This window comes from Plectropomus leopardus, chromosome 13 (genome assembly GCF_008729295.1).
Source record: "Plectropomus leopardus isolate mb chromosome 13, YSFRI_Pleo_2.0, whole genome shotgun sequence".
Taxonomy (NCBI): Eukaryota; Metazoa; Chordata; class Actinopteri; order Perciformes; family Serranidae; genus Plectropomus; species Plectropomus leopardus.
In genome coordinates, this window is record NC_056475.1 from 31,806,985 (window position 1) to 31,828,630 (window position 21,646).

The 21,646-nt window shown below is 41.9% G+C and overlaps 2 protein-coding genes across 3 annotated transcripts; one reads left to right on the plus strand and one right to left on the minus strand.

Annotated features, from left to right (window-relative positions):
• Positions 1-1,117: 1,117 nt before the first annotated feature.
• LOC121952202 (interferon regulatory factor 2-binding protein 1-like) lies at positions 1,118-10,843 on the plus strand. The gene is made up of 2 exons (XM_042498734.1): positions 1,118-3,150; positions 9,776-10,843. The coding sequence occupies exon 1, from the start codon at positions 1,344-1,346 to the stop codon at positions 3,123-3,125; it is 1,782 nt and encodes a 593-aa protein (XP_042354668.1). The 5' UTR covers positions 1,118-1,343; the 3' UTR covers positions 3,126-3,150; positions 9,776-10,843.
• Positions 10,844-11,312: 469 nt separating this feature from the next.
• Positions 11,313-17,533, minus strand: micu2 (mitochondrial calcium uptake 2). 2 transcript variants are annotated; one of them, XM_042498736.1, is made up of 12 exons: positions 17,245-17,533; positions 16,843-16,972; positions 15,765-15,796; positions 15,585-15,660; positions 14,824-14,871; positions 14,431-14,513; positions 13,718-13,768; positions 13,513-13,607; positions 12,892-13,063; positions 12,709-12,817; positions 12,462-12,619; positions 11,313-12,020 (listed from the first exon to the last, which is right to left on the minus strand). In XM_042498736.1, the coding sequence occupies exons 1-12, from the start codon at positions 17,437-17,439 to the stop codon at positions 11,919-11,921; spliced, it is 1,251 nt and encodes a 416-aa protein (XP_042354670.1). In that variant the 5' UTR covers positions 17,440-17,533; the 3' UTR covers positions 11,313-11,918. The 2 variants fall into 2 exon arrangements, with proteins under 2 accessions (XP_042354670.1, XP_042354669.1); XM_042498735.1 differs by having other exon boundaries at positions 13,513-13,610; positions 17,245-17,532.
• Between the last annotated feature and the right edge of the window lie 4,113 nt (positions 17,534-21,646).

Here is a 21,646-nt window from a genome sequence, read left to right on the forward strand (position 1 = left end):
CTGTATGTGGTTGCCTTCATCAGCAGATTAAATCATCTGTGTGCTGATGAAGGTCATGAGATGCAGCTGAAAGCATTAGAAAGGTCTGCTAAGTAGACATGATTTGGTTGGTTGTTTCAGCTAATGACACATTTGTTCAGTCTAAACCCCAAATACCCCAAATTCAGTTTTTACCAGGTGACCAACTTTCTTGATTTAAATGTGAACATTTATCTAGATGGGGTTCATACCCATATGAAAAACCTAGGAAAAACATGGAATTTGCAAATACAAAATTACAGGCTTGGAAGGGTTTTTGGAAAACTAAATGTACACTGAAAGTTTTAGAAAAGGGATTTTGTTTCACAAACATGTTTAATAACATATGGAGTGTTCAAGGACCATCGGAACTTTGAAAATTAACCTATAGTACTTCAGTAATTGCATTTTATGTCTGATAAATGATGTCATTTTTGGTGATTGGTTCGGAAGGCATGTTTCTTTAAAAATCACCCAAATGTTTTAAAAGGGAAAAATTTAAAAATACAGCTTCTTAAAAGTGGATGTGTCTCCCTGAAAGCCAAAATAGGAAACATAAGCCCCTTGCTTTAAAAAATATTTGACATGGCTCCTTTCTGCACCACTCTCTCCCCTTTCATAAACAGTCCCTTGGTTATATTTAAATGTTCTAATCCTGTGCTATAGTAAGTAAGTATAGTTTAAATAAAATATATTTTACTATAGCTTATAGTAGTAGAATAGATAGGGAATATCGATGGTCGTTTCAGAGAATGTATGGTAAAATTTGCCTCAAAGTCCTGGAAAAGTCCTGGGAATGTATCGGTACAAAAATGTGTATGAACCCTGTCAAGAGGTCAAGAGACAGATCGTCCACGCGTTTTTGATGTTCCCACATGAATGTTACGAACCTCTATGTTAAAGTAGTCCTGGTAGGCTGAAAGATCGTTTTCACAATCATAACATTTTGCGGAAACTATTTCCAGTTTAGTTTTTGTACAAGAAAACACATTTCCCTGCTTGCGTTCCGCTGCTAGACTAGAGAAAAGAAAAAAAACTACAACTCCCATAGTGCGCTGACCCATAGTCGCGTAGGTGTTTCCGGTGTCTTATAACATTTTACTTCCTTTCGCACAGCCCGACACGAAGAAATCAAGAAAGAAGGCGTCTGTAAGTTTTAAATGCTGCCGTCAACAGTCGCGTTCTGAGCTCAGTTTTCTGTTCGTTTTCATCGTTAAAAACGCGGCATGTGGCGCGCGCTGTCTGAGAAGTGAAGAATAGTTGAGAAACGTAGACCCGAACGTGTAGGCCTCCGAAGAAAGTTTGGTCGAGGGCCTGTAAACAACATGTCCTCCGCCTCGCAGTCTTCCTCCAGACGGCAGTGGTGCTACCTCTGCGACCTGCCCAAGATGCCCTGGGCCATGCTGTGGGAGTTCAGCGAGGCCGTGTGCCGCGGCTGCGTCAACTATGACGGCGCCGATAGGATCGAGCTGCTCATCGAAACAGCCAGGCAACTCAAGAGCACGCACGGAGTGTTGGACGGCAGGTCCCCCGGTCCTCAGCAGGGCAAACCCAGTTCGGCCGGGCCCCTCGAAGCGGGGCGGCAACACGGAGAGCGTGTGGAGAGGGGGAGGGGTGAATATGGGGTGTCCTCTCGCCTCCCCAACGGCCTGCACAGACCCGAGGATGTGGCCCTGTCAGAGGGCAGCAGACAGAGCCCCAACACCCGCAGGGCCATCGTTGGGGCAGTTCCTAGTCTCCATGGCACCATATCCCATGCCTTGATAGCTCAGGGGTTAGTAGCAGCCCCTCATGGGCTTCTAGCCCCCTTATCAGGCTCAAGAGCTGGGGCCACACCAATCGCAGTCTCTGCTGGCCCCATAATGGGTGAGGCTAGCAGGAGACAGGCTGTGTCGCTGGGTGTGGGGGCCAGCACCTCTGCTTTGGTGGGAATAGATCCTGGAGTGTGGAGGAACAATGAAGTGATGGCAGAACTGAATGAGGTGTCCCGCAACAGGGTCGAGGGCTGGCCAAACCGTCCCAAAGCGGTCCGGGATGTGCTGGTAGCTCTCAGCAGTTGCGTCCCCTTCAACGTGCGCTTTAGGAAAGACCACAATCTGATGGGTCGGGTTCTGGCCTTTGATGCCAGCACAACCCAAGAGTTTGAGCTGAAGGTGTTTGTGGAGTATCCTGCCGGCTCTGGAATGATCTTCTCAGGAGTCCCAGATCTGGTTAGGCAGATGTTCCGTGATTCAGCCAAAGACGCAGGGAAAGCAGTGAACTCTGGGCTACGTTACGTGGAATACGAGAAGCGGCAGGGCACAGGAGACTGGCGTGGGCTGTCTGAGCTGCTCAATGATGGTGTGCGGATGTTCAAGGAGCCCCCGATCCCAGAGGTGCTGCCTCAGCCAGATGCAGGGTTGCCCATGGCCACCGTTGGACGCCCGGTACCAGCAAAGGGCACGACTCGTCGCCGCAAGGCCTCTCCGGGCTCAGAGAACGGGGAGAGTGAAGGCAGGTCTGATCACCCAGTGAGGGAGCCCTGGCCCCGAGGTGCTTACTCAGGCATGGAGCCTCTTCCTGGCATGGCCGCTCCTCAAGAGGGCCCGCCCCGTTTACACAGCCAGCCCTCACCCATCTCAGCGCTCATAGGAGTCGCAGACAGTCTGAGCTCCAGTCAGATGCCCAGAGACAGCCCCAGCATGTCCACAGCGCACTCCTCCTCTGCCGGGCGTCCCACCAGCAGCAGCCCCTCCACCGCATCCACCTCCGTCTCCCAGGCTGCCTTGGGCCAAGGTTTAAGTGCGGCGGGGCAGAGCAGCAACGCCAGCGGCGGGGAGTCCACGAGCAGCACCCAGGGCACCCTGCTGTGCTGCACACTCTGCAGAGAGCGCCTGGAGGACACTCATTTCGTCCAGTGTCCATCTGTCTCGCACCACAAGTTCTGCTTCCCCTGCACCCGAAGATTCATCCGTAACCAGGGTCAGGGCGGGGAGGTGTACTGCCCCAGCGGAGAGCGTTGTCCCCTGGCTGGGTCCTCGGTGCCCTGGGCCTTCATGCAGGGAGAGATCTCCACCATCCTGGCTGGAGACGGAGACGTGACAGTAAAAAAAGAGAGTGACCCCTGACCTCTCCATCCTGATGTGGTGAATGGTAAGATGACGGGAAAACATTCTTTTTTTGCATTTCCAGGTCCAGCATCTGTCTTTTCTCAGTGAGCACAAGGATGCAGTTAACCTGAGAGGGATTATTAACATTCTGCTTTCACTAATTTCACAACTTGTTCACTTTAACCCTTTAAAATCTGATGTGACATCAGTGTCTTGTGCTGCGTTCGCATACCTTTCACAAGCTATATAATGAAACCTGAGCAAATGAGTTTGATTTCTTTAAAAAGACGCAGGAAAAAGACAATGACCAAGTTTGCCATAGATGTCCCACAAATTGCAAGAAATTAGTAAAATGTGATGAAGAAAATGACTCGAAAAATAACCTGGAAACCTGGTTTTAAAAAAAGGGGAGAAAATTGAGCATATTGTCATAAAAAGAAAAATGTCCGGAAAACTATATTCATAATCATTCTAATTATACATTTAATATTTAAAGTTCTACATATATTTTAATTTTCTGCACTTTTCTTGTTTGTTTTTGTTGTTTACTTTTTTTTTTTTTTTTACTATTTCCAGGTAATGTTTTTTTTTTGTAACTTTTTAATTCATTTCTCATTATTTTATTTTTTGAGCCATATCTTGTGAAGTTGCTCTTTGCCCTCTCCCCATGGTTTTTAAAGAAATCAAACGTGTGTGTGTGTGTGTGTGTGTGTGTGTGTGTGTGTGTGTGTGTAAATGACCCCCATCCGGCCACACACCCCGCCACACACACACACACACCTGGTGTGTGTGTTTGTGTGTGTGTGTGTCTGGATGGGGATCAGGCAGGTGTCTGTGTGTGTGTGTGTCTGTCTGTGTGTATGAGTAATTAATATGTATAACTTTGTATTGGTGGGGACACTGTGTCATTTGATGACAGCCGTATATGACTGCATTGTATTTGACGATTGTACCTTAAACATAATTAGATCATGAAATTTTCTTGAAACACTGATTATGTAACATACTGAAAATGAATTATAAAGTATTCAAACTGTGCTCACTCAATAAAAGAAATAATTTTTTAAATAAAAGAAAGAAATCAAACCAATTTGCTCAAGTTTCAAAGGGTTAAAACAGACTGAACTAATCAAAACTCATCATTCGTGCTTAATGAGATGCATTTTAGAAAACTGGCTTTGTAAACGAGTGTATCAGTGTTACACTCATTTTTGGTGGGGCGGCTGTGGCTCAGAAGTAGAGCGGGTCGTTCTCTAATCAGAAGGTCAGCAGTTCGATCCCCTGGCTCCTCGTGGCAACATGTCGAATTATCCTCGGAGTGTGCGTGTGTGTGGATGAGTAGCAGGTGGCACCGTGTATGGTAGCCTCGGCCACCGTTGTGTGAATGTGTGTGTGAATGTGTGGACGTAGTGTGGAAGCACTTTGAGTGGTCAGTAAGACTAGAAAAGAGGTATATAGAGTCCATTTACCATTTACAAACAATGGTAATGTCTTAATACTAGTTTCCTTGTTTAGCTGTAACTTTACTTGTCTCGATATAGCAACAGTTATTATTATTTTATTTTATTTGTATAGCACCTTCAAACACCTATTTACAAAGTCAAAGCAGACGGTAGATACCTCAGAGGCAATATTACAAAAGAAGCCATCTGTAATGCCGTACTCAAGACAAAAATTAAACGCGAAAAATGCTGTAAGAACATCAGAAAGAATACTAGTGAAAATAAGAAATAGACATAAAAAACTATTTTGAAAACATACCAATAAATGTAAATACAGTAAAAAGAATAAAAACAAAAGTCTTAAAAAAATATTTTGGATTGAGAAAGAATAATGAGATAATAAAAATGGTCAAGTTCAGGTCATTTTTTAATCTGATCAGACTGTTGTTGCTGTCAGAATAAAGGTCTTGTTTGTATGATCTACCTGAGGTAGTGGAAGGAGAGACAGAAAAGCAAATGACCAGAAATAGAGCTGAATAACAAAAAATTTCAACTCCTGATCGCAGTCCTTTGCATTATAGAAAATACAGTGTGTCCCACACATGCTCCTGTAGGCTAAATGTGTCCTGGTGGCAGCACACTGTTGGATACGTGAGGCTCAATGTCATAATGGCTGTAGAGCAAACACCACAAGACAATCAGTATTATCATGAAGAGTTTTTTATACTTTGTGCACCATAAAGGAACATGATGTGAACTAACTGAACAAATCAGCATGCATACACTGGAAACACAACTTACAACTGTGAGGAATCCTCTCCACGCCTCACCTCGTGTTTACAGTGTAGATTAAAACGCAGACTACATTCATGTCACACACGGACAGAAGAGTGCCGTCTCCCCTCCGTACCGTGTCCACCTGCTGGAAACACACTCTCACTGTGGGTGGCTGCACAGGATCAGGCTTTTCTCTTTTTTTCTTTTTCTCTTTTTTCAAATTTCATTTTCATTGACAGCTAGAAGACTTACAAAAAAAGACAGAAAAAAGGATAGATACATTAAAAAATGTAATAATAAACTAATAAATAAATAATAAGAAGAGAATGAATTAAAATGAGGTGGAGAGAAAACAACAGTTCAAGTCCATCTCCATTAGATTCCAAATCATGACAGCCATCTCTGTCATGTGAAGGATATTTTAAACCCAAATCAAATTCCATGTGTGCATATTCACATGTCGGGGTACTGGTGGGACTCCAGCTAAAGCAGTGGTTAATTTCTGTGAAAGTCGGATAATGCATGCAGAGAATTTGGACCCTGTAGTGAGCTATTTCACGTGGTGTAGTACTTCCAGTGGCCACTAGGTGGCACTGGAGGGGACATAAATTCCACATCATCTTGGTGTACATCATTTGTAGACCAAACCATGAAACTTTAATGTAAATTAGAACATAACTGTCTTGCAAGGCTTACTTCCTGTAGCCAGTAGGTGGCTCCATTGCGACTAGTGATTATTGTCATATAGATTTTCAGGGCTGGACCCTTTTCAAACATATGATGTTTCAGGCAGATCGGACAATGTACACCAAAGTTAAAACAATCTCCTGTTTTATGGCGAAACATCAAAATGCTATGCTGCAACAGGGGAAACACGTAAAAGTTTTGCATGGACCTTTGATAACTTTTCATCACCAAGGGGTTGAGAAGGGACACACCTAATTTGAAGTCGATCAGATTCATTCTGTAGGACAAAAGTTAGAACCAAATTCGAAATGGCCGACTCCCTGTTGGATTTGGGGGATGTGTCCAAGAGCCTTTTTTGTGCGTGTGGGCATGATACATAAGTGTACTGAATTTCATTCTTGTAGGTGAAACTGGCCATTGGGGCTACACGTTAGGGACGTGATGTGATGTGACTGTTGATTTTGTCCTTTTGTCACTAAATCGGTATCAGTTAGGGGCGCTGTGGAGCCATTTTGCCCCGGCCATTTCCAAAACCACCAAAATAAAAAAAATTTCTCCAGGCTGGACATGCGTACCACGTTTCATGAGTTTTTGGGCATGTTTAGATCTCCAAAAATGCGATACATTTTGTAAGAATAAAAAATTCCTTGCATTCCAAGAGTGTTATACCCGAGTGTTGACAGTGAAAGTACAAGTAAATGCTGCAAATAACAAAGCAAAAGGTCGGAGTTTTAAGAATTATGAGGTGAAAAATGGAGCGTGATACACTTAAAGAAAAACACGGTCTTTAAAAAAACTTGAATTGAAGCTGCAAGCAGCGATGAAAGGGCCCTCGTACCCCCATGCATGTCAGGGCTCGTTGCTGACACAGTCGCTTATCTCTATCAAAGTCAGATAATGCACGCAGAGAGTTTGGACCCTGGAGTCAGATATTTTACATGATGTTGTACTTTCAGCGACCACTAGGTGTCAGTGGAGGGGACACAATTTCCATGTCATCTTGGTGTACATCGTTTATAGACCAAACCATGTAAATATCATGTAGATCCAATGATTATTGTCCCTCAAGGCTTACTTCCTGCTGCCAGTAGGTGGTGCTATTACGAGTAGTGAACATTGCCATACAGATGTGTAGAGGGCAGGACCCTTATCAAACCTATGAAGTTTCAGGCAGATCGGCCAGTGTACACCAGAGTTACAAGAATTTCCTGTTTTATGGCGAGACATCAAAATTTTACGCCACTTAACGGGAAAACTGTAAAAGTTTTGCACAGACCATTGATAACTTTAAATCAGGAAGGTCTTAAGATCATACAAACAGAATTTCAACAGGATCCAAGTAATTATGAAGGCCAAGTTGATAAAAGTAAAAAAATACATTATTTCCTGTGGCCACTAGGTGGCGTTATCAGGACTAGTGAATATTGTTATACAGGTGTGTTCAGGACAGGACTCTTATCAAACATATGATGTTTCAGGCAGATCGGACAATGTACACCAAAGTTAAAACAATCTCCTGTTTTATGGCGAAACATCAAAATGCTATGCTGCACCAGGGGAAACACGTAAAAGTTTTGCATGGACCTGTGATAGCGTTTCATCACCAAGGGGTTGAGAATGGACACACCAATTCTGAAGTCGGATGAATCCTGTAGGACAAGATGGCAAAAGTATGAGGCCCGAAATGGCCAAAAATTAGCACAAAATTCAAAATGGCCGACTTCCTGCTAGGTTTGGGGGCTGGGTCCAAGAGGCTTTTTTGTGTGTCTGGGCATGATACATAAGTGCACCGAATTTCAGAATTGTAGGTGAAATCAGCCATTGGGGCTACACGTTAGGTGGTGCTGTGGAACTATTTTGCCAAGCCCATTTTCAAAACCAGCAAAATATGACATTTTTCGCCAGGCCAGATGTGCGTACCAACTTTCACGAGTTTCTGAGCATGTTTAGACCTCCAAAAATACGATTCATTTGGCGGAAAAATAATAATTCCTTGCATTCCAAGAGGGTCCTCGCACCGGTCGGTGCTCAGGCCCTAATTATTTAAACAACAAAATCCAGTTCATCCTTCCCTCCCACTGCTTCATTCATCTGTCTATCCCTTTCTTCCTTCCTACACTATTTTGTAGAAAGTAATTAAAAAGTTTAGGGGAAACCGAGTGGAGTAAAAGCTTACATTTTACTTTGAAATGTAGAGAATTAAAAGTGAGAGCTGACAAAAATATAAAAATTCAAGTAAAGTACAGATACTCCCAAAATAGTATTGTTTCTCTAGTAAAATATTATTACTTTGTTACATTACACCTTTACACAGGACAAAATAAAGCAAACGTTTACCTTTTCACCAACTTTGAGCTCTCTCCCACTGCTCATCTTTTGTAAGCACCTCACATGTTCTCAACTGTAATTTCCCTGCTGGTCCAGTGTCATCAACCAACCCCTGTACTCACTGTACTGTTTGGGATACTTCACATATATTAGACCTCAGGGTTCTACACAATTTACAGTTTTTTTTGGAGTTTATTAATTAAGTAATTGATTAAGGTGATGTAATTGTTTCTATTTGTTTTTGCTAAAATGAACCCTATAATAATTAGACGAGTGTCCTGGCTTGTGTGTAGCATCAGTGAGTGTTTGTTTGCTGCAGCTGAGATGATGCTGACTGAAGAACCACGAAAAGGCTTGACAGCCTTCTCAGTGCAGTCGGCTGCAGCACCAGTCTCTGGTACCAGATTCATCATGTACGCTGACAGCAAACAACTTTGTGCAGAAAAATGTTTCACTGATGTTCCCATCTATGGCAGCCAAAAAAGCCAATTCAAGATCTTTTTAGATTCATTTTACGATGCTTTACTTTCTTCTAAGGCCTTTTTGAGAGAACTGAATTCAATGCTTTCAAGACCTGTAGACACTATGTAGACCAGGGATACTCAACGTGCTTTGCTCGGGGGCCATTTTTGCTAATATGACTGGAGGCCAGTATACTTTGGCAAGATACTCAACCCCAAAATGCTCCCGATGCTGCCTCATCAGAGTGTGAGTGCGTGTGAATAATTACTGAGTAGGAGGTGGCACCTTGTTACGGTAGCCTCAGCCACCAGTGTGTGAATGTGTGTGTGAATGGGTGAATGTGACATGTAGTGTGAAAGTGCTTTGAGTGGTCAAAAAGAAAAGCACTATACAAACACAGTCCATTCACCATTCACATGTTTTAGGATTTCAGGACATTTCTAGGATTTTAGGAGGGGTTTTTTGTAGGATTTTAGTACTTTTTTTTTTTTTAGGATTTTAGGACATTTCTAGGATTTGGGGAGTTTTTTTTAGGATTTTAGTACTTTTTTTAGGATTTCAGGACATTTCTAGGATTTTAGGATGGTTTTTAGGATTAAAGAAAAGGTGAAAGTGTGAAGTTTCTAGGATTGTAGATTGTTTCAGATTTTATCATGTTTGTTGATTTTAGGATGTTTTAAGGATTTAGCACATTTCTATGATTTTATGACATCTGAAGGATTTAGGACATTAGGGGCGTAGCTAGGACCTCTTTCGGAAGTATGGGGGATCCTTCACTGGCACTTTCTTTATAAACTGGTCTCATATAAAGTATGACTTGCACAAGGACCACAGTTTATGTGTAAAGGTAACAAACTAAATACAAAAAATGAACCCTTAAAATGATCTGTTAGGAAAGAAAGTTGCATGTTGTCACCCTACATTTGGTTTCAAATGTTTCCAAATCCTAACACCCTCTTTTTTTCTCCACAGTGGATCAAACACTTTGAAAGCACTTCCCTGTTATCTCAAGCAGAGGTCCACTTTGGCTGCAGTTCATCATGTGCCTCTGAAAACAGCCCAGGAGAACAGCTACACACACACAAACACACACACACACACACACACACCTATAACTACAGACTGGCTCTGAGAGGAGGGACATGTCCGTCTGTCAGGGCTCGGCTGGGCTGAATGTTGAGTCCCGACCAATTCTCTCTCTCTCTCTTCTCAGTCCTTCGCAGCAGAGGCCTCGATTTCAAAGCCCACAATAGAAAGCACATCCTTCTTTCAAGAATGACAATCTCTTGTCTTTCCTTTGTGTTTTTGTTATGTGTTGCGTACAGATGGATGGCAGTGGTATTGCCACACAGTTTGCCAGAATCATGCATTTCTTTGAAAAACAAATGAATGTTGAAAATGCAGCAGAAGCATTGGGTCCTTAAAGCTAAGGTTTGCAAACATGTAATCCCACAGTATGTCTCTTAGGTATTCTCCTTCTATTGTATGTCAAAAATGTGAATTTACTTTCAATATGGCTATGTAATTTCTATTTTTGATACAATACAAATTTCTATGTATTTGTTTATAGTGATAAGAAGACCAAAGATGGCTTCATGCTCAATGTAATTTTATTGTATTGTAGCAATGTATGCTGTATTCATCAGTCACTAATTTGTTCATCTATCACAGAGGTAAGCTTGTTTTGTCTATTTACTTTTTGAATTCTATGTATGGTAAGAAAATTAGCACCACAGTGTTCAATGGTTAACCCATATACTCGTGATCTTCACAGATCAATTGTACAATAAATGACTCAATAGTTATTAGAGCTGGTTTATTCTTTGAACTTGACATCGTTGACACTTTGGCATTTTTTAAAGAAAACCTTACTCGATAAATATCTGACAGAAATATGAAAAACCCACACTAGATATTGTAGAAGCCCTTATTCCCTTGATTAGCATCTCTCCCGTGAGCCACAGTGAACAGCATTCTGAACACAGTGCCTGTAGACAGTGTGCAGAGTGCAAAAATAAAAGTTATCAAGCATTCTGAAAATGAAATCCATGATTCCATCAAGCACAAAAACCAGAACACTGCACCAGACAAAGACATCATGTAATGTTAAAGGGACAGTTTGGTTTTTTTAGTGGGGCTGTAAGGAGTACTTATCCATAGGCAGTATATTCAGCATAGTACCTGTCAGTCAGCATGCCCTCAGTTTGGAGAAGCAGACTGGAGTCTGGCGCAGAAGCTCAGCAATGTACTGCTGTGGATGGGTTAGCTTCAAAAAGTGTTTTAGACACCTAAAAAAGTTTTTCTTTTTAAACAATGGCTTAATGGTTTAAGTGGACAGCGTATTTTTGCTGTTTTATCTTCAGACAGCTCGCTGTGATGGGAACACCGTAAATGGCCTTAGTTCCCTGTTAATGCTCTCCTCAAAGCCACCAGACTCCATTGAGAAAAAAACAGTACCTTTAGCTTGCTGAACACAGCAGCTGCTGGTCAGCCACTGCTTCAATCAGTTAGTTTGTGTCATTGTGTGACTTTGGTGAATCCAAACTAATCTTTTTAGGAGCCAATGTCACACATAAACACAGACTATCTGATCTCAGCAGCAGTAGATCTGTGTTCAGTGAGCTAAAATCAGTTTTCTTTCTCAATGGAGGCTTTAACGAGTGATATAATGGCTTTATTTTTTCTGTTGAAAATCACTGCTGAAAATATTCTCACTGTAACGAACACTAATACTGAGAAGTTTTTTTTAGTTTGGACTTTCTTTGGGTTGCTAAATGTTTTGTTGCTGACATCTCTACAGCAGTAAATTTCCTATCTTCTATGTCAGACTCCAGGCTGCTTCTCCAGACTGAAGGCATGCTGAAAGACAAGTTGTGTGTGATATACTGTCTATTGACAAGTAGCCCATACAACCACACTTTAAAAAAACCCACTGAACTATCCCTTTTAATAACAGATCTGTAAACATTATTTGTAGACGACATAGTGGTGTAAATCCTTTGTTTCGTGACGTAGTTACATTTATAATGTTCACACCACTTATTTGATTATATAATAGCAAGGTGAGCAGTGGTTTTAGTGATGGCCTGTCAGATGATCCTGGGACATGACTGGGTCAGATGGGGCACCCGGAGTCCCCCAGGGCCTCCTGAGCTCCCTTCAGGGTCTCTCTCTTCACACACTTCCAGTAACCAGACAAGCCGCTCTGATGCTGCACCTGAGGACAGAGCAGTGATGAGCACACTGTGGGGGACAAATACCTCATATAAACACACTTCAAAAAAACAGAACTATCCCTTAATTCACCAACACCACAAGAGGGCCATCTCAGAAATGTGTAACTATAGTTTTTTTTCCTCCAGTTTCATCAACAGTTTATCTGATGACTTGGGGAATATTTGGGAAATGTGCTCACTCACTTTCTGTCTGAGAGTTACAGATTAGAGTGAGCTCCAGAGGTGTTGGAAGGACAGAGCCAAGCCAGCTAAGCCAGCTGTTTCCCTGCTCCCAATCTTTGTGCTAAGCAAACCAACTGTAGCTTCATATTTATTGCACAAACATGAGAGAGAGAAGATCTCAACATCTAACTCTGCAATAAAGCCAGTGAGCTCATTTCTTGAAGATGGACACTTGTTGTAGCTCTGTATAAACGCCTGACCTTGAGACCTCGTAGGACTCTGTCTTTCATCACTCCCATGAACTCCTTGTGGCTCAGGCAGTTGTCTCCGTCCATATCGAAGAGTTTAAACACAGTATCCAGCACATTCTCAGACAGGTCGTGGCCTGTGGCGATCCTCACAGCTCGTTTGAACTGGGCTGCAGTGACACAAAGGAAACGTGATCATCCACTGTATGTAGTGTTTAGAGGAAAGTATCAAACATTGTGATCAACAGAGACGTGTTACCCATTCCAACAGGACGGTTGGCTTCAGTCACCAGCTTCATTGAAAAGGCAAAGTCCTCCAGGTTGTTGGTGAACAGGCAAAAGGCTTTGAACTCGTCGAATGTGATGCTCTGCAACACAACACTTGAGGTCAGGTGCATCGTATGTTTGAGTGAATGACGTTTCGGTGAGGAGCTCCTCTCACCTGGCCAGCAGGGATCTTCTTCCTCATGTTCTCCCAGTACACCTCATTGTCTTCTTCGTTGGTGTAGTGTAACAGCCACTCTGCAAAGTCTTCTCTCCGCATGGTGTCCATACCTTTGGAGAACTGCAGGAACTCCATCTCCTGGACCTCCGCCTGCAGGTCCTCCATGAACCTGAACAACATTAAGTCTTTACTGGAAATCTGAGTCCCGCTGAGCTTTGTTATAAAAACTAAACCACAAAGTCACTTCAAATAGACCTTAACAAAGACATCTGAAAAGAAATCCAGTCTCAGCTCCATTTGTTATATGTACACAGATGATAAAGTCCATATACTGACCAAAGGATTTCCCACACATTCATTTACACGTGGCAGGCTGCCACAACTAAGTCATCTACCACCACTAATAGATTTTTGGAGCTAAACTCTGAATTAGGAGCTATTGAGAATATGTCTATATGTTTGGTTATTTATATGTTTGGTATATATATATATACATACACACAATAAAATCAAATACTATCTAATGTTAAAAGGGTTTATATGACCAAAGTAATGTACTGATGAATGACAGCAGCAGTTTGCGTGTGTGTGTGTGTGTGTGTGTGGACATTTGCTTACCTGTGGAACTCCTTATACTGCAACTTGTTTTCTCCTCTTCTCCCAAAGAAGTAAGCCTGCAGAGTGGTGTCCACACCCTCCCTCTCTTCCACTGCCTTCTGGAAACATCCACCACATGTACAACATCATCATGGACTGTTAGGAGTCGAAGTGCGCGCACAGACATTACACTAAGCTATCCTTTTAAGGGACTGTGAATACTCACCTCTGTCACATCCTTGGGAACTCTCTTACTTTTTCCAATGATTTTCTTCAGCTTCAGACGGAGGAAAGGAAATGTTAACGTTTATCCAAGAAATTGAGAATTATTTTGTGCACTGGGTTTGACTGAATGTCAGCATGTGAACATACATCTCTCTGCTCTGAACAATTACGAGAAATTAACAACAAGGGAAGGGTTTCACTTTTCAAACCAGAACTATCACACTACAGACTGGAGTAGATGACAATCCATGCACCTCTCCTCTTTTATTGAATGCTTCAGGCTTCTGCAACAAGTCACGACATGAAGATACAACACAGGGTGTTCAGCGTGCCAACATGCAGTCTGCTAGCCTAGGCCTGATCTAGAGTCAGCACACAGTGCGTTTGGTACACAACATGTCAAAGGATTTGAATAAATGGACTAAAGCGAGGGCTGACTCAGGCTGGAGAGATGCAAACACAGGACAGATGAACAGACTCTCCCTCACCTTCACATGGAGCCTGGGTCCATACTTACACCTGAAGCAGCATCAATGCTTGAGGCAGCATTAAAGGTGGCAATATTTTGAAATTTAAATGCACACACAACAGAATCACAAATCTCTTTGTGCAATGTGTCCTGCCATTATTCCCCTGCCCTTACCCAACATATCAAAAAATCTCCTCTGTTCATTATTGCTGAAGCATTATAGAGATGTATCTATCAGGGCTTACCTTGAGAAATTCCTTTTGGTCCACATGTTCATTGCCATCAACATCAAGCATTTTGAAAGCTATATGAAATCCTGTACGTGGCTCTGCAACAGTAATGCACTGTCAGTTATCTGAAAGCCTCACCTGAATCACTGCTTTTGGTCAGTGAGACAAAGACAAAAACATTTATCAGCACAGCCTGGAAAACAGTGCTAAGAAATAAATCACAAATCAGGTCACAGCGGCTCCACCGACAAGTGCAGGTGTGCAACGCTTGGGCAGACTGTGCTAAAGCAGGATTCTCACAGAAGAGAATAAAATGCAAAGTCACAAGATGACAGGCAAATTCACTCTGACCAACATCACTCAGAGCAAAGGCCCACTGGTTCATGCACAGTTTGTGAATCTACTCACTGGTCAGGATGGTCAGCAGGAACAGATACTCTGTGTAGGATATCAAACCTGCAAGACACAAAGAAATGCACGCTGAATTATTCTAAGGAAACAGTGTGTGTTTAAAAACACTCACTCTGAATGCTGGAGTGCACTTTGGCACAAACTGGACCGCTGTTGGTAAATTCAGAGCACTGCCGGAATGTACCGATCAGGTATCGGCTCAGAGGTAGAGCAGGTCGTCCTCTAATCGGAAGGTCAGCAGTTTGATCCCCTGCTCCTCCAGGCAACATGTCAAAATATCTTTGGGCAAGATACTGAATGCCAAAATGCTCATGATGTTGTGTTATCAGAGTGTGAGCGGTGAATGGTTACTGAGTAGCAGGTGTCACCTTGAACAATAGCCTCAGCCACCAGTGTGTGAATGTGACATGTAGTGTGAAGATTAGAAGAGTCCATTTATCCAAAGCACCTGGGAAGAAGGAGCAGCAGTGCTGAATGGAGTGAATGTGTGACTAACTCCATCGTTAGTTCTTGTAGAAACAGAACGCTTTGTTTCTTTGAAAAACACCTACCTTATTTTAGTTCAAAAGTGTCAGACTGGAATGACGAATGCACCCAGGACAACCAAAATAATACTGACTGACATAGAAATTAAACACACTGCAAACATATAGATGGGATTTTTTTTTCCGTTTGGGTCATAACACATTCCGACTCCCAGACACACAGCAGCATGTTAGAAGTGTTAACTCTGCTCTGTTAACACTCTGCAGACCTACCGTTGTCTCCGATGCTTCGGAACAGTTCATTCCCAGCCTTAGCTTTGGAGGCAGCCATCAACATGTTGTTCACTTCCTGCAAAGACACCAATAAGAAACACAAAACAGCACGAACTGGTGACATTGCTCTACATGCATCTGAAACTAACTTATTGACACGATGTGATGATGGATGTGTACCTGTGTTGTTAAAATTCTCTTCTGCAGCTTTCCTGCATGAGAAGAAAGAGAGAAGATTTGTTAATAAGACGAGTAAACATTACAAATAACAGCAGAATCCCAGCATGACATGATACTGTTTACATGCATCTGAGCGTCTGACAGGTTGGTTTCAGGGTTTCATCCTAAATCTTCACACCTGACTCTTCTTGACCTGCCAGTACTGTAAAGAGCGATGAACAACCAACAGCTTATGACACACTTGTGTTTTTTTCATCTAAAAACATAGAGTCATCATGACAAAAACCTAGCATTTAAAGGACTGAAGGATTTAAAGGGTTAAAAAATACTGACTTGATATTTATAATTAGGACTCATGTTGGTTAAAAAAATTAATGAAAGTAGAAAATATTAATGTAAAAAAAATGTAAAGCTTGATTTTGAAAAGTGTTTTTTGTGCTCAGAGAAACATGAGTGAGTGTAATATTAAAGTGGGCTTTAAGGGTTAATATCTTCTATGTACAAGGTTTAAACAGGGATCTGTACCTTCATGTCAAGGTCTAACCCTCTCGTGTTGCCACTAGAGGTGGGGTGTGGGGGAATCGACAAAGCAAAGTATCGGGTTATTTTGTATAACAATATTGTAGTGATATATAATAAATATAAATTATATAATTTTGGTAGCCCACTAGAATAATAAAAAACAATTGGTTATTCTGTCCAGTAGATATATTTTTCTTAAAATAAAAATGACTGAAGTGAGATGAACAGACTGAAAACTTTACTTCATTAAATCAAAACAGATGCTGACATCTGACAGCTGATTAGCAGATGAAAAAAGTAATAAATTGCAATGTTATCACAATACTTTGCACATTGCAAAACATTTAAAATCACAATACTGTGACTTAAGTATTGTCATCATCAACACTTCCAGTCAAGTTATTACATCTACTATAAACCCTAACATAACAGATCTGGGCAGCAAGCGGCATCAGTGCTCTCTGACACGGACAGAACAAGACCGAGCCTGTTCTCTCCCGGCACAGCACACTCAGCCTGCTCACTGTCAAACTGAAGGTGTGTCGGTGCAGCTTACGGTCAACATTCTCCAGCATCACTGAGAACAGGAAGTCTCTGGGGGTCATGTAGGGCTCGTGCTCGTAGACCACTGAGGCAAACTGGTTGAAACGGATCTTTCTGGCAGACAGCTGAGGGGCTGCAGCTTCCTGAAACACCACAGTGACATCACTGACTCGATGTAAACACAGAGCCAACCGACACACAACCGACAGCATGTCGCCGTGACAGCGTCGGTGAATCCCAGCTCACTCCAGCTGTTGACACCAACTACTGACACGCTGTCTGTGACGCTGTGCTCCTCTGTTACTTGTTTTCAGCGGTTTAGTATTTCATATGTAAAAGTACACAGTGGCCATACGTGTCTGTTTACGGCCACTTTCACGACAGGAACTTTTAGTAGTTGTGTAACTTTACTCACTTTCGGTGCGTCGGCATGAACGGTGAAGGGCAGAGTCCTGTAGTAAGCATGATAGTGGTAATAGATGACCCCGGTTCCGATGACACAGCTCAGAACACCGGGTCCGACAGCACGGCTCAATGAGACACCTTTCAGTGGGCGAGGACTCCTAAAAACATTCCTCAGGACGGCGGCGACCCTCCTCAGGCTGGCCATTTTGAGGAAGCTGGCTCGCTAGCTGGGTAAACCAACTCCCGGGCTTCCGTAGCTGCGTACTGTGCGTTAGGAGATATCATGTTTAATGCTAATGTAGAGCCAGAGAGGGCGGAGCGTCGCTTTTATGGGCTCCGGAGGCTATATGACCCGCCCACCAGCTCCATGACGCGGCCGCAGCGCGGAATGTCTCCGCCATGGACTGTTTACAACATGGCTTATAAAGACATCTGTGGTCGCCATCCGTGACTCCACTGCAGCTCTGGTTCTTCAGATAAACATATCCACAGTCCACACTCTGTGTCCACAAGCTGTTCAAACCCGACTTCATTATAATACATCCACGGTTCAAACACTGCAGCCTGCTCCACTTCCTCAAGATGTCAGCGGTCCAGACATCATCGGTGAAAAGGAATTTTCATATTTTTTCAACAGAGGCGTTTCTAGGATATTTGGACGTTGGATCTCTGTATGGGTTTCCTCTATATAGGGATGTATTAACTTTTTAATAATGAACACGCTCTGTTTTATGCCTTTTATGCACTTTCACTTTCACGTGACGTTAAAAATATGAGTAGTTGTATGTACTACTACTGTTGTATTACTGTACTACTGTTGTAGTAGTAATATGTACTGAGTAGATACAGAATACAACTGCTAACATTAAAAATGTATTGACTAGAGTTGTAAAAGCAGTTAAATGTATGCATTTTATGTGTTAACAGTTGTGGAATGTAACTAGAGCCTCTCGGTTAATGTCTTAAAGAAATATTATACATCTTACCTAAATAATGTTATACATAGGCAACATAGGCATTCGATAAAATAAAGATGAAGAGGAAATACAGTGAGTGTCCAGGGGCATCTCTGGAGACATTGGACCCACTAGATACCATATATGTATTAGGTATTAGGGTTGGGGCGACGCTTCGACGTAATCGATTACGTAAATACGTCGATTCACGTAACGTGCTGCAACGCGTCGATTTATAATAGATCCATGGTCGAACCGTTTCACGCAGCGTGCGTCATGAGAGCGTGAGCACCGCCAATCGGGTTGTTTTTTTTATTTCGGCGCTCGTGCATCAAGTTAGAGCGTGCACACTGCCCGCCTAAGCAGCGCTTGTCAGGCGCGTCTGAGCTGAGTGTCAGCTGCAGCACATCTAGAGAAATGTTTTTTTTACGCGTGACGCTCGCGTTTGTCAGCGGTAATAGACTGCTGACAAACTGAATGATTATACTGACTCTATACCACTTTATACTGCAGTTTAAAGTCTCTCTCTGTCAGAGTGATGAGGAAATACAAAGATGTTTGTTTTACCTCAACTTCCGTGCTTCCCTTTCTAAACAAAAGCTACCTGCCTCCGTCTCTGTGGACAGAATGTCATCAGTTGCTGATAGAATGCATTTTATTTTGAAGCATTTACAGGACGGGGTTGTCAGCTGTGCAGGAGCTTGTATAACTTCATAAATGAGTGGAATATGTGCTTATAAATATGAAAATACAGCACTCATATCAGCAGGCAGAGATATGCCTTAGGACCCAGTTAGGGCTGATTTATTTTGATGCAGAAATAATGTACTAGTTATAATTATTTCTGTTCTGAAAAGTTATAATGTTATTCAAATTACACTAATTTTAATGTTTTGTTGGACTGGATTTGAGGTTTGTTACTGTAACAAAGAGTAACTGTTTTGTTAAGTGACTTAAATATTACATTGTTTTATTTATTTTGCTGTCGGATTGCTAAATGTAGATTGCACTACATTCCTTTTACTTGAGTGGAACAAGCTCTTGCATTAATTTCAGCTTGGAGAGACTTTACATCATTTATACCGGTTAAGACTATGCTATTTTTTGGGGGGGGGGGGGGGGGGGGGGGGGTAATGCCTTGCAGCATTTTAAAAGGTTATTTTCGGTAAATTTGTTGTTATATTAATCGAATAATAAAAAAATAATAGATCAATAAAAAAAATAATCGATAGATTAATTGATAAAAACACAACCGCATACACATATATATAGATATAAATAGGCTTTATACATATATTTATACACACATATATATGTATAAAGCCTATATGAATAGATGCAGGGCTATTTATCAAACATTTGGGTGTGAAGACTTGGACGCTCAGGCCTAAACAGCACCACTGGTTCTGTCTATGGGGGGATTATGGCAGAACACAAACATGTGCTGAAAAAGAGAAAGACTGGGGGACGGGGAGGGAGTAGAGCGTTAATGGTCTGTTGGAGATAAGAGTCACAGCGTGACCTGTAAAGAGAGTAGGCGTACACCGGAGGCTTCAAGTCTCCACATCACATTTGTGTAAGTTTCAAACCGTCCATAATAAGCTTCAAACTAGTTGTGATGTCGCAAAATCCTGCTGTAATGTCCAGATGTTTTACTGGGAAACTCTGCCTCTTCAGCAGATATTGATGTTCAAGTGTCAAACGCACTTTTGTGTTATAACACACAAGAAGACTATAAAAGAGAATAGAAAATGACATGGTTTATTCTTTGCATGAGAAGAAAAACAATCTGCTTCCAAGAGTAGATGGGACGTCTAAAACAAACCATCATCAGCTGAGCCCTGTAGCTTACAGTCTATACACTCTGTGGCACATTCTTATCTAATGCTGCTCTGGTCCACAGATCCAGTCTTAAAGGACAACACTCCTCCCTGGAAAAAAGACTTTTGGACCTCATAAAGCCATACCTAAAAAAAAACCCCCAAAAAACCCAATAATAAACCTGTTGATAATCAAGACATCTCAGGGTCTTTCTCCTTGTCTGTCTGAGCACCTCGTGTGTCCCTCCATTGTCCAGAGGTCCACATAGAAACTGTGCAAGAACCACATTTTTTAATGGCATTAGTATTACACAAGGAGAAAGGAGCCAATACTGCAGAGTGAAAACTAAAGAGCTCAGTTTGTGCACAAATGTGTCCACTAAGAGGCAGACAGAACACAAAAAGGCTGGAACACACAGCTCCTCTAAGACCCTGAACATTCCTCTGCAGCATGGCACTGGAGATTATGTCCTGCTTTGGCCACATTGACTGATGACAGCCACATCAACTGTGTAATATTTATTTTCAGACTCCTCTAATACAAGGTGATGTTGTGTTTGGGTTGAACTGTAACTGGTAAAGCTGGTGGAGGACAATGTGACACAATTGTGATGTCACTGTGGTGACAGCATGAGCCAAAGTCTAAATTCTTCATCAAATCTACCAACATGCATCTGCCTCTCAGCTTGACATTATTAACAACCCAGATGTCAAAGAGAGATGCATGTCATGTTAAACTGTACATTTTGTCTCACTTTTGACACGAGTCGAAGCATTTGATCACAGCTGAAAAGTCATCATATCTTCTGGAGGATTTAGGAGAGATACAGGTCTTAGAGGCTACTTGGTATCAGGTATTCATGGTATCAGGGCTGTAGTTGTAGCAAATGTTTGTATACAGTTTTGCTGAAAAATGCCAAAGATACAGTATATCCTCATTCTTCTTGGTTAAAATTGTTTAGCAGTGATTCATATATATTGCAGTTTTATCAATCAGACAATAAATCACAAGAATTCATCTTAAGATGCTCTATTACTGAGACTAACTGTGACTGTAAGAGTTTAAAGTGTCCATCAGTGTCCATGCTACAGACCTACAGAGGGGACAAAAGACAAAAGCAAAATCAAGGAATGAACAGATTTTATGAGACAATACATATTTCATTTTTCCACACACAGATATTGGCAGAAGTTATTCAGTTCAATCAACACATCATCATCATAAAATAAATTAAAGAGTACATTCTTCAAACATACATCAAGTTGTGCAGAGTTTGTGCAATACTGTATTCATGTCTGTACTGTCAGTGTTTTGTCATGGAACAGACCCTGCATCAGCACTGCGGTCAAACACTGTGCATGCCGCTCCACCTCAGTGCCAAAAAAAGGGTGCATGAACCTTTATTTTTACTCCCATCAATTATTCACATGTCCACTCACATTTGATTTAAAACTGCACATACGGAACTCCTGAATCTCTTGAAAAAGCTGAATCTCATTCAGCTTTTTCCATGATTGCTATAAGAAAGCCATAAATACAGCATCAAAATGTTTGTAGCAGTTAGTGTATGTACAGAAACACAGGGCAGATGTGAAGCACGGAGATAACTCCATGACATGGAAACAGTTTGGAAAA

Bases quoted from the DNA above. Each gene is read 5' to 3' on its own strand.
- LOC121952202 (XM_042498734.1), top strand. From the start codon at position 1,344: ATGTCCTCCGCCTCGCAGTCTTCCTCCAGACGGCAGTGGTGCTACCTC.
- micu2 (XM_042498735.1), bottom strand. From the start codon at position 17,439: ATGGCCAGCCTGAGGAGGGTCGCCGCCGTCCTGAGGAATGTTTTTAGG. The intron at 13,611-13,717 runs GTGAGTATTCAC...GGATGTTTCCAG, and splicing joins TTCCCAAGGATGTGACAGAG to AAGGCAGTGGAAGAGAGGGA. The intron at 13,064-13,512 runs GTAAGCAAATGT...AATGTTGTTCAG, and splicing joins CAGTATAAGGAGTTCCACAG to GTTCATGGAGGACCTGCAGG.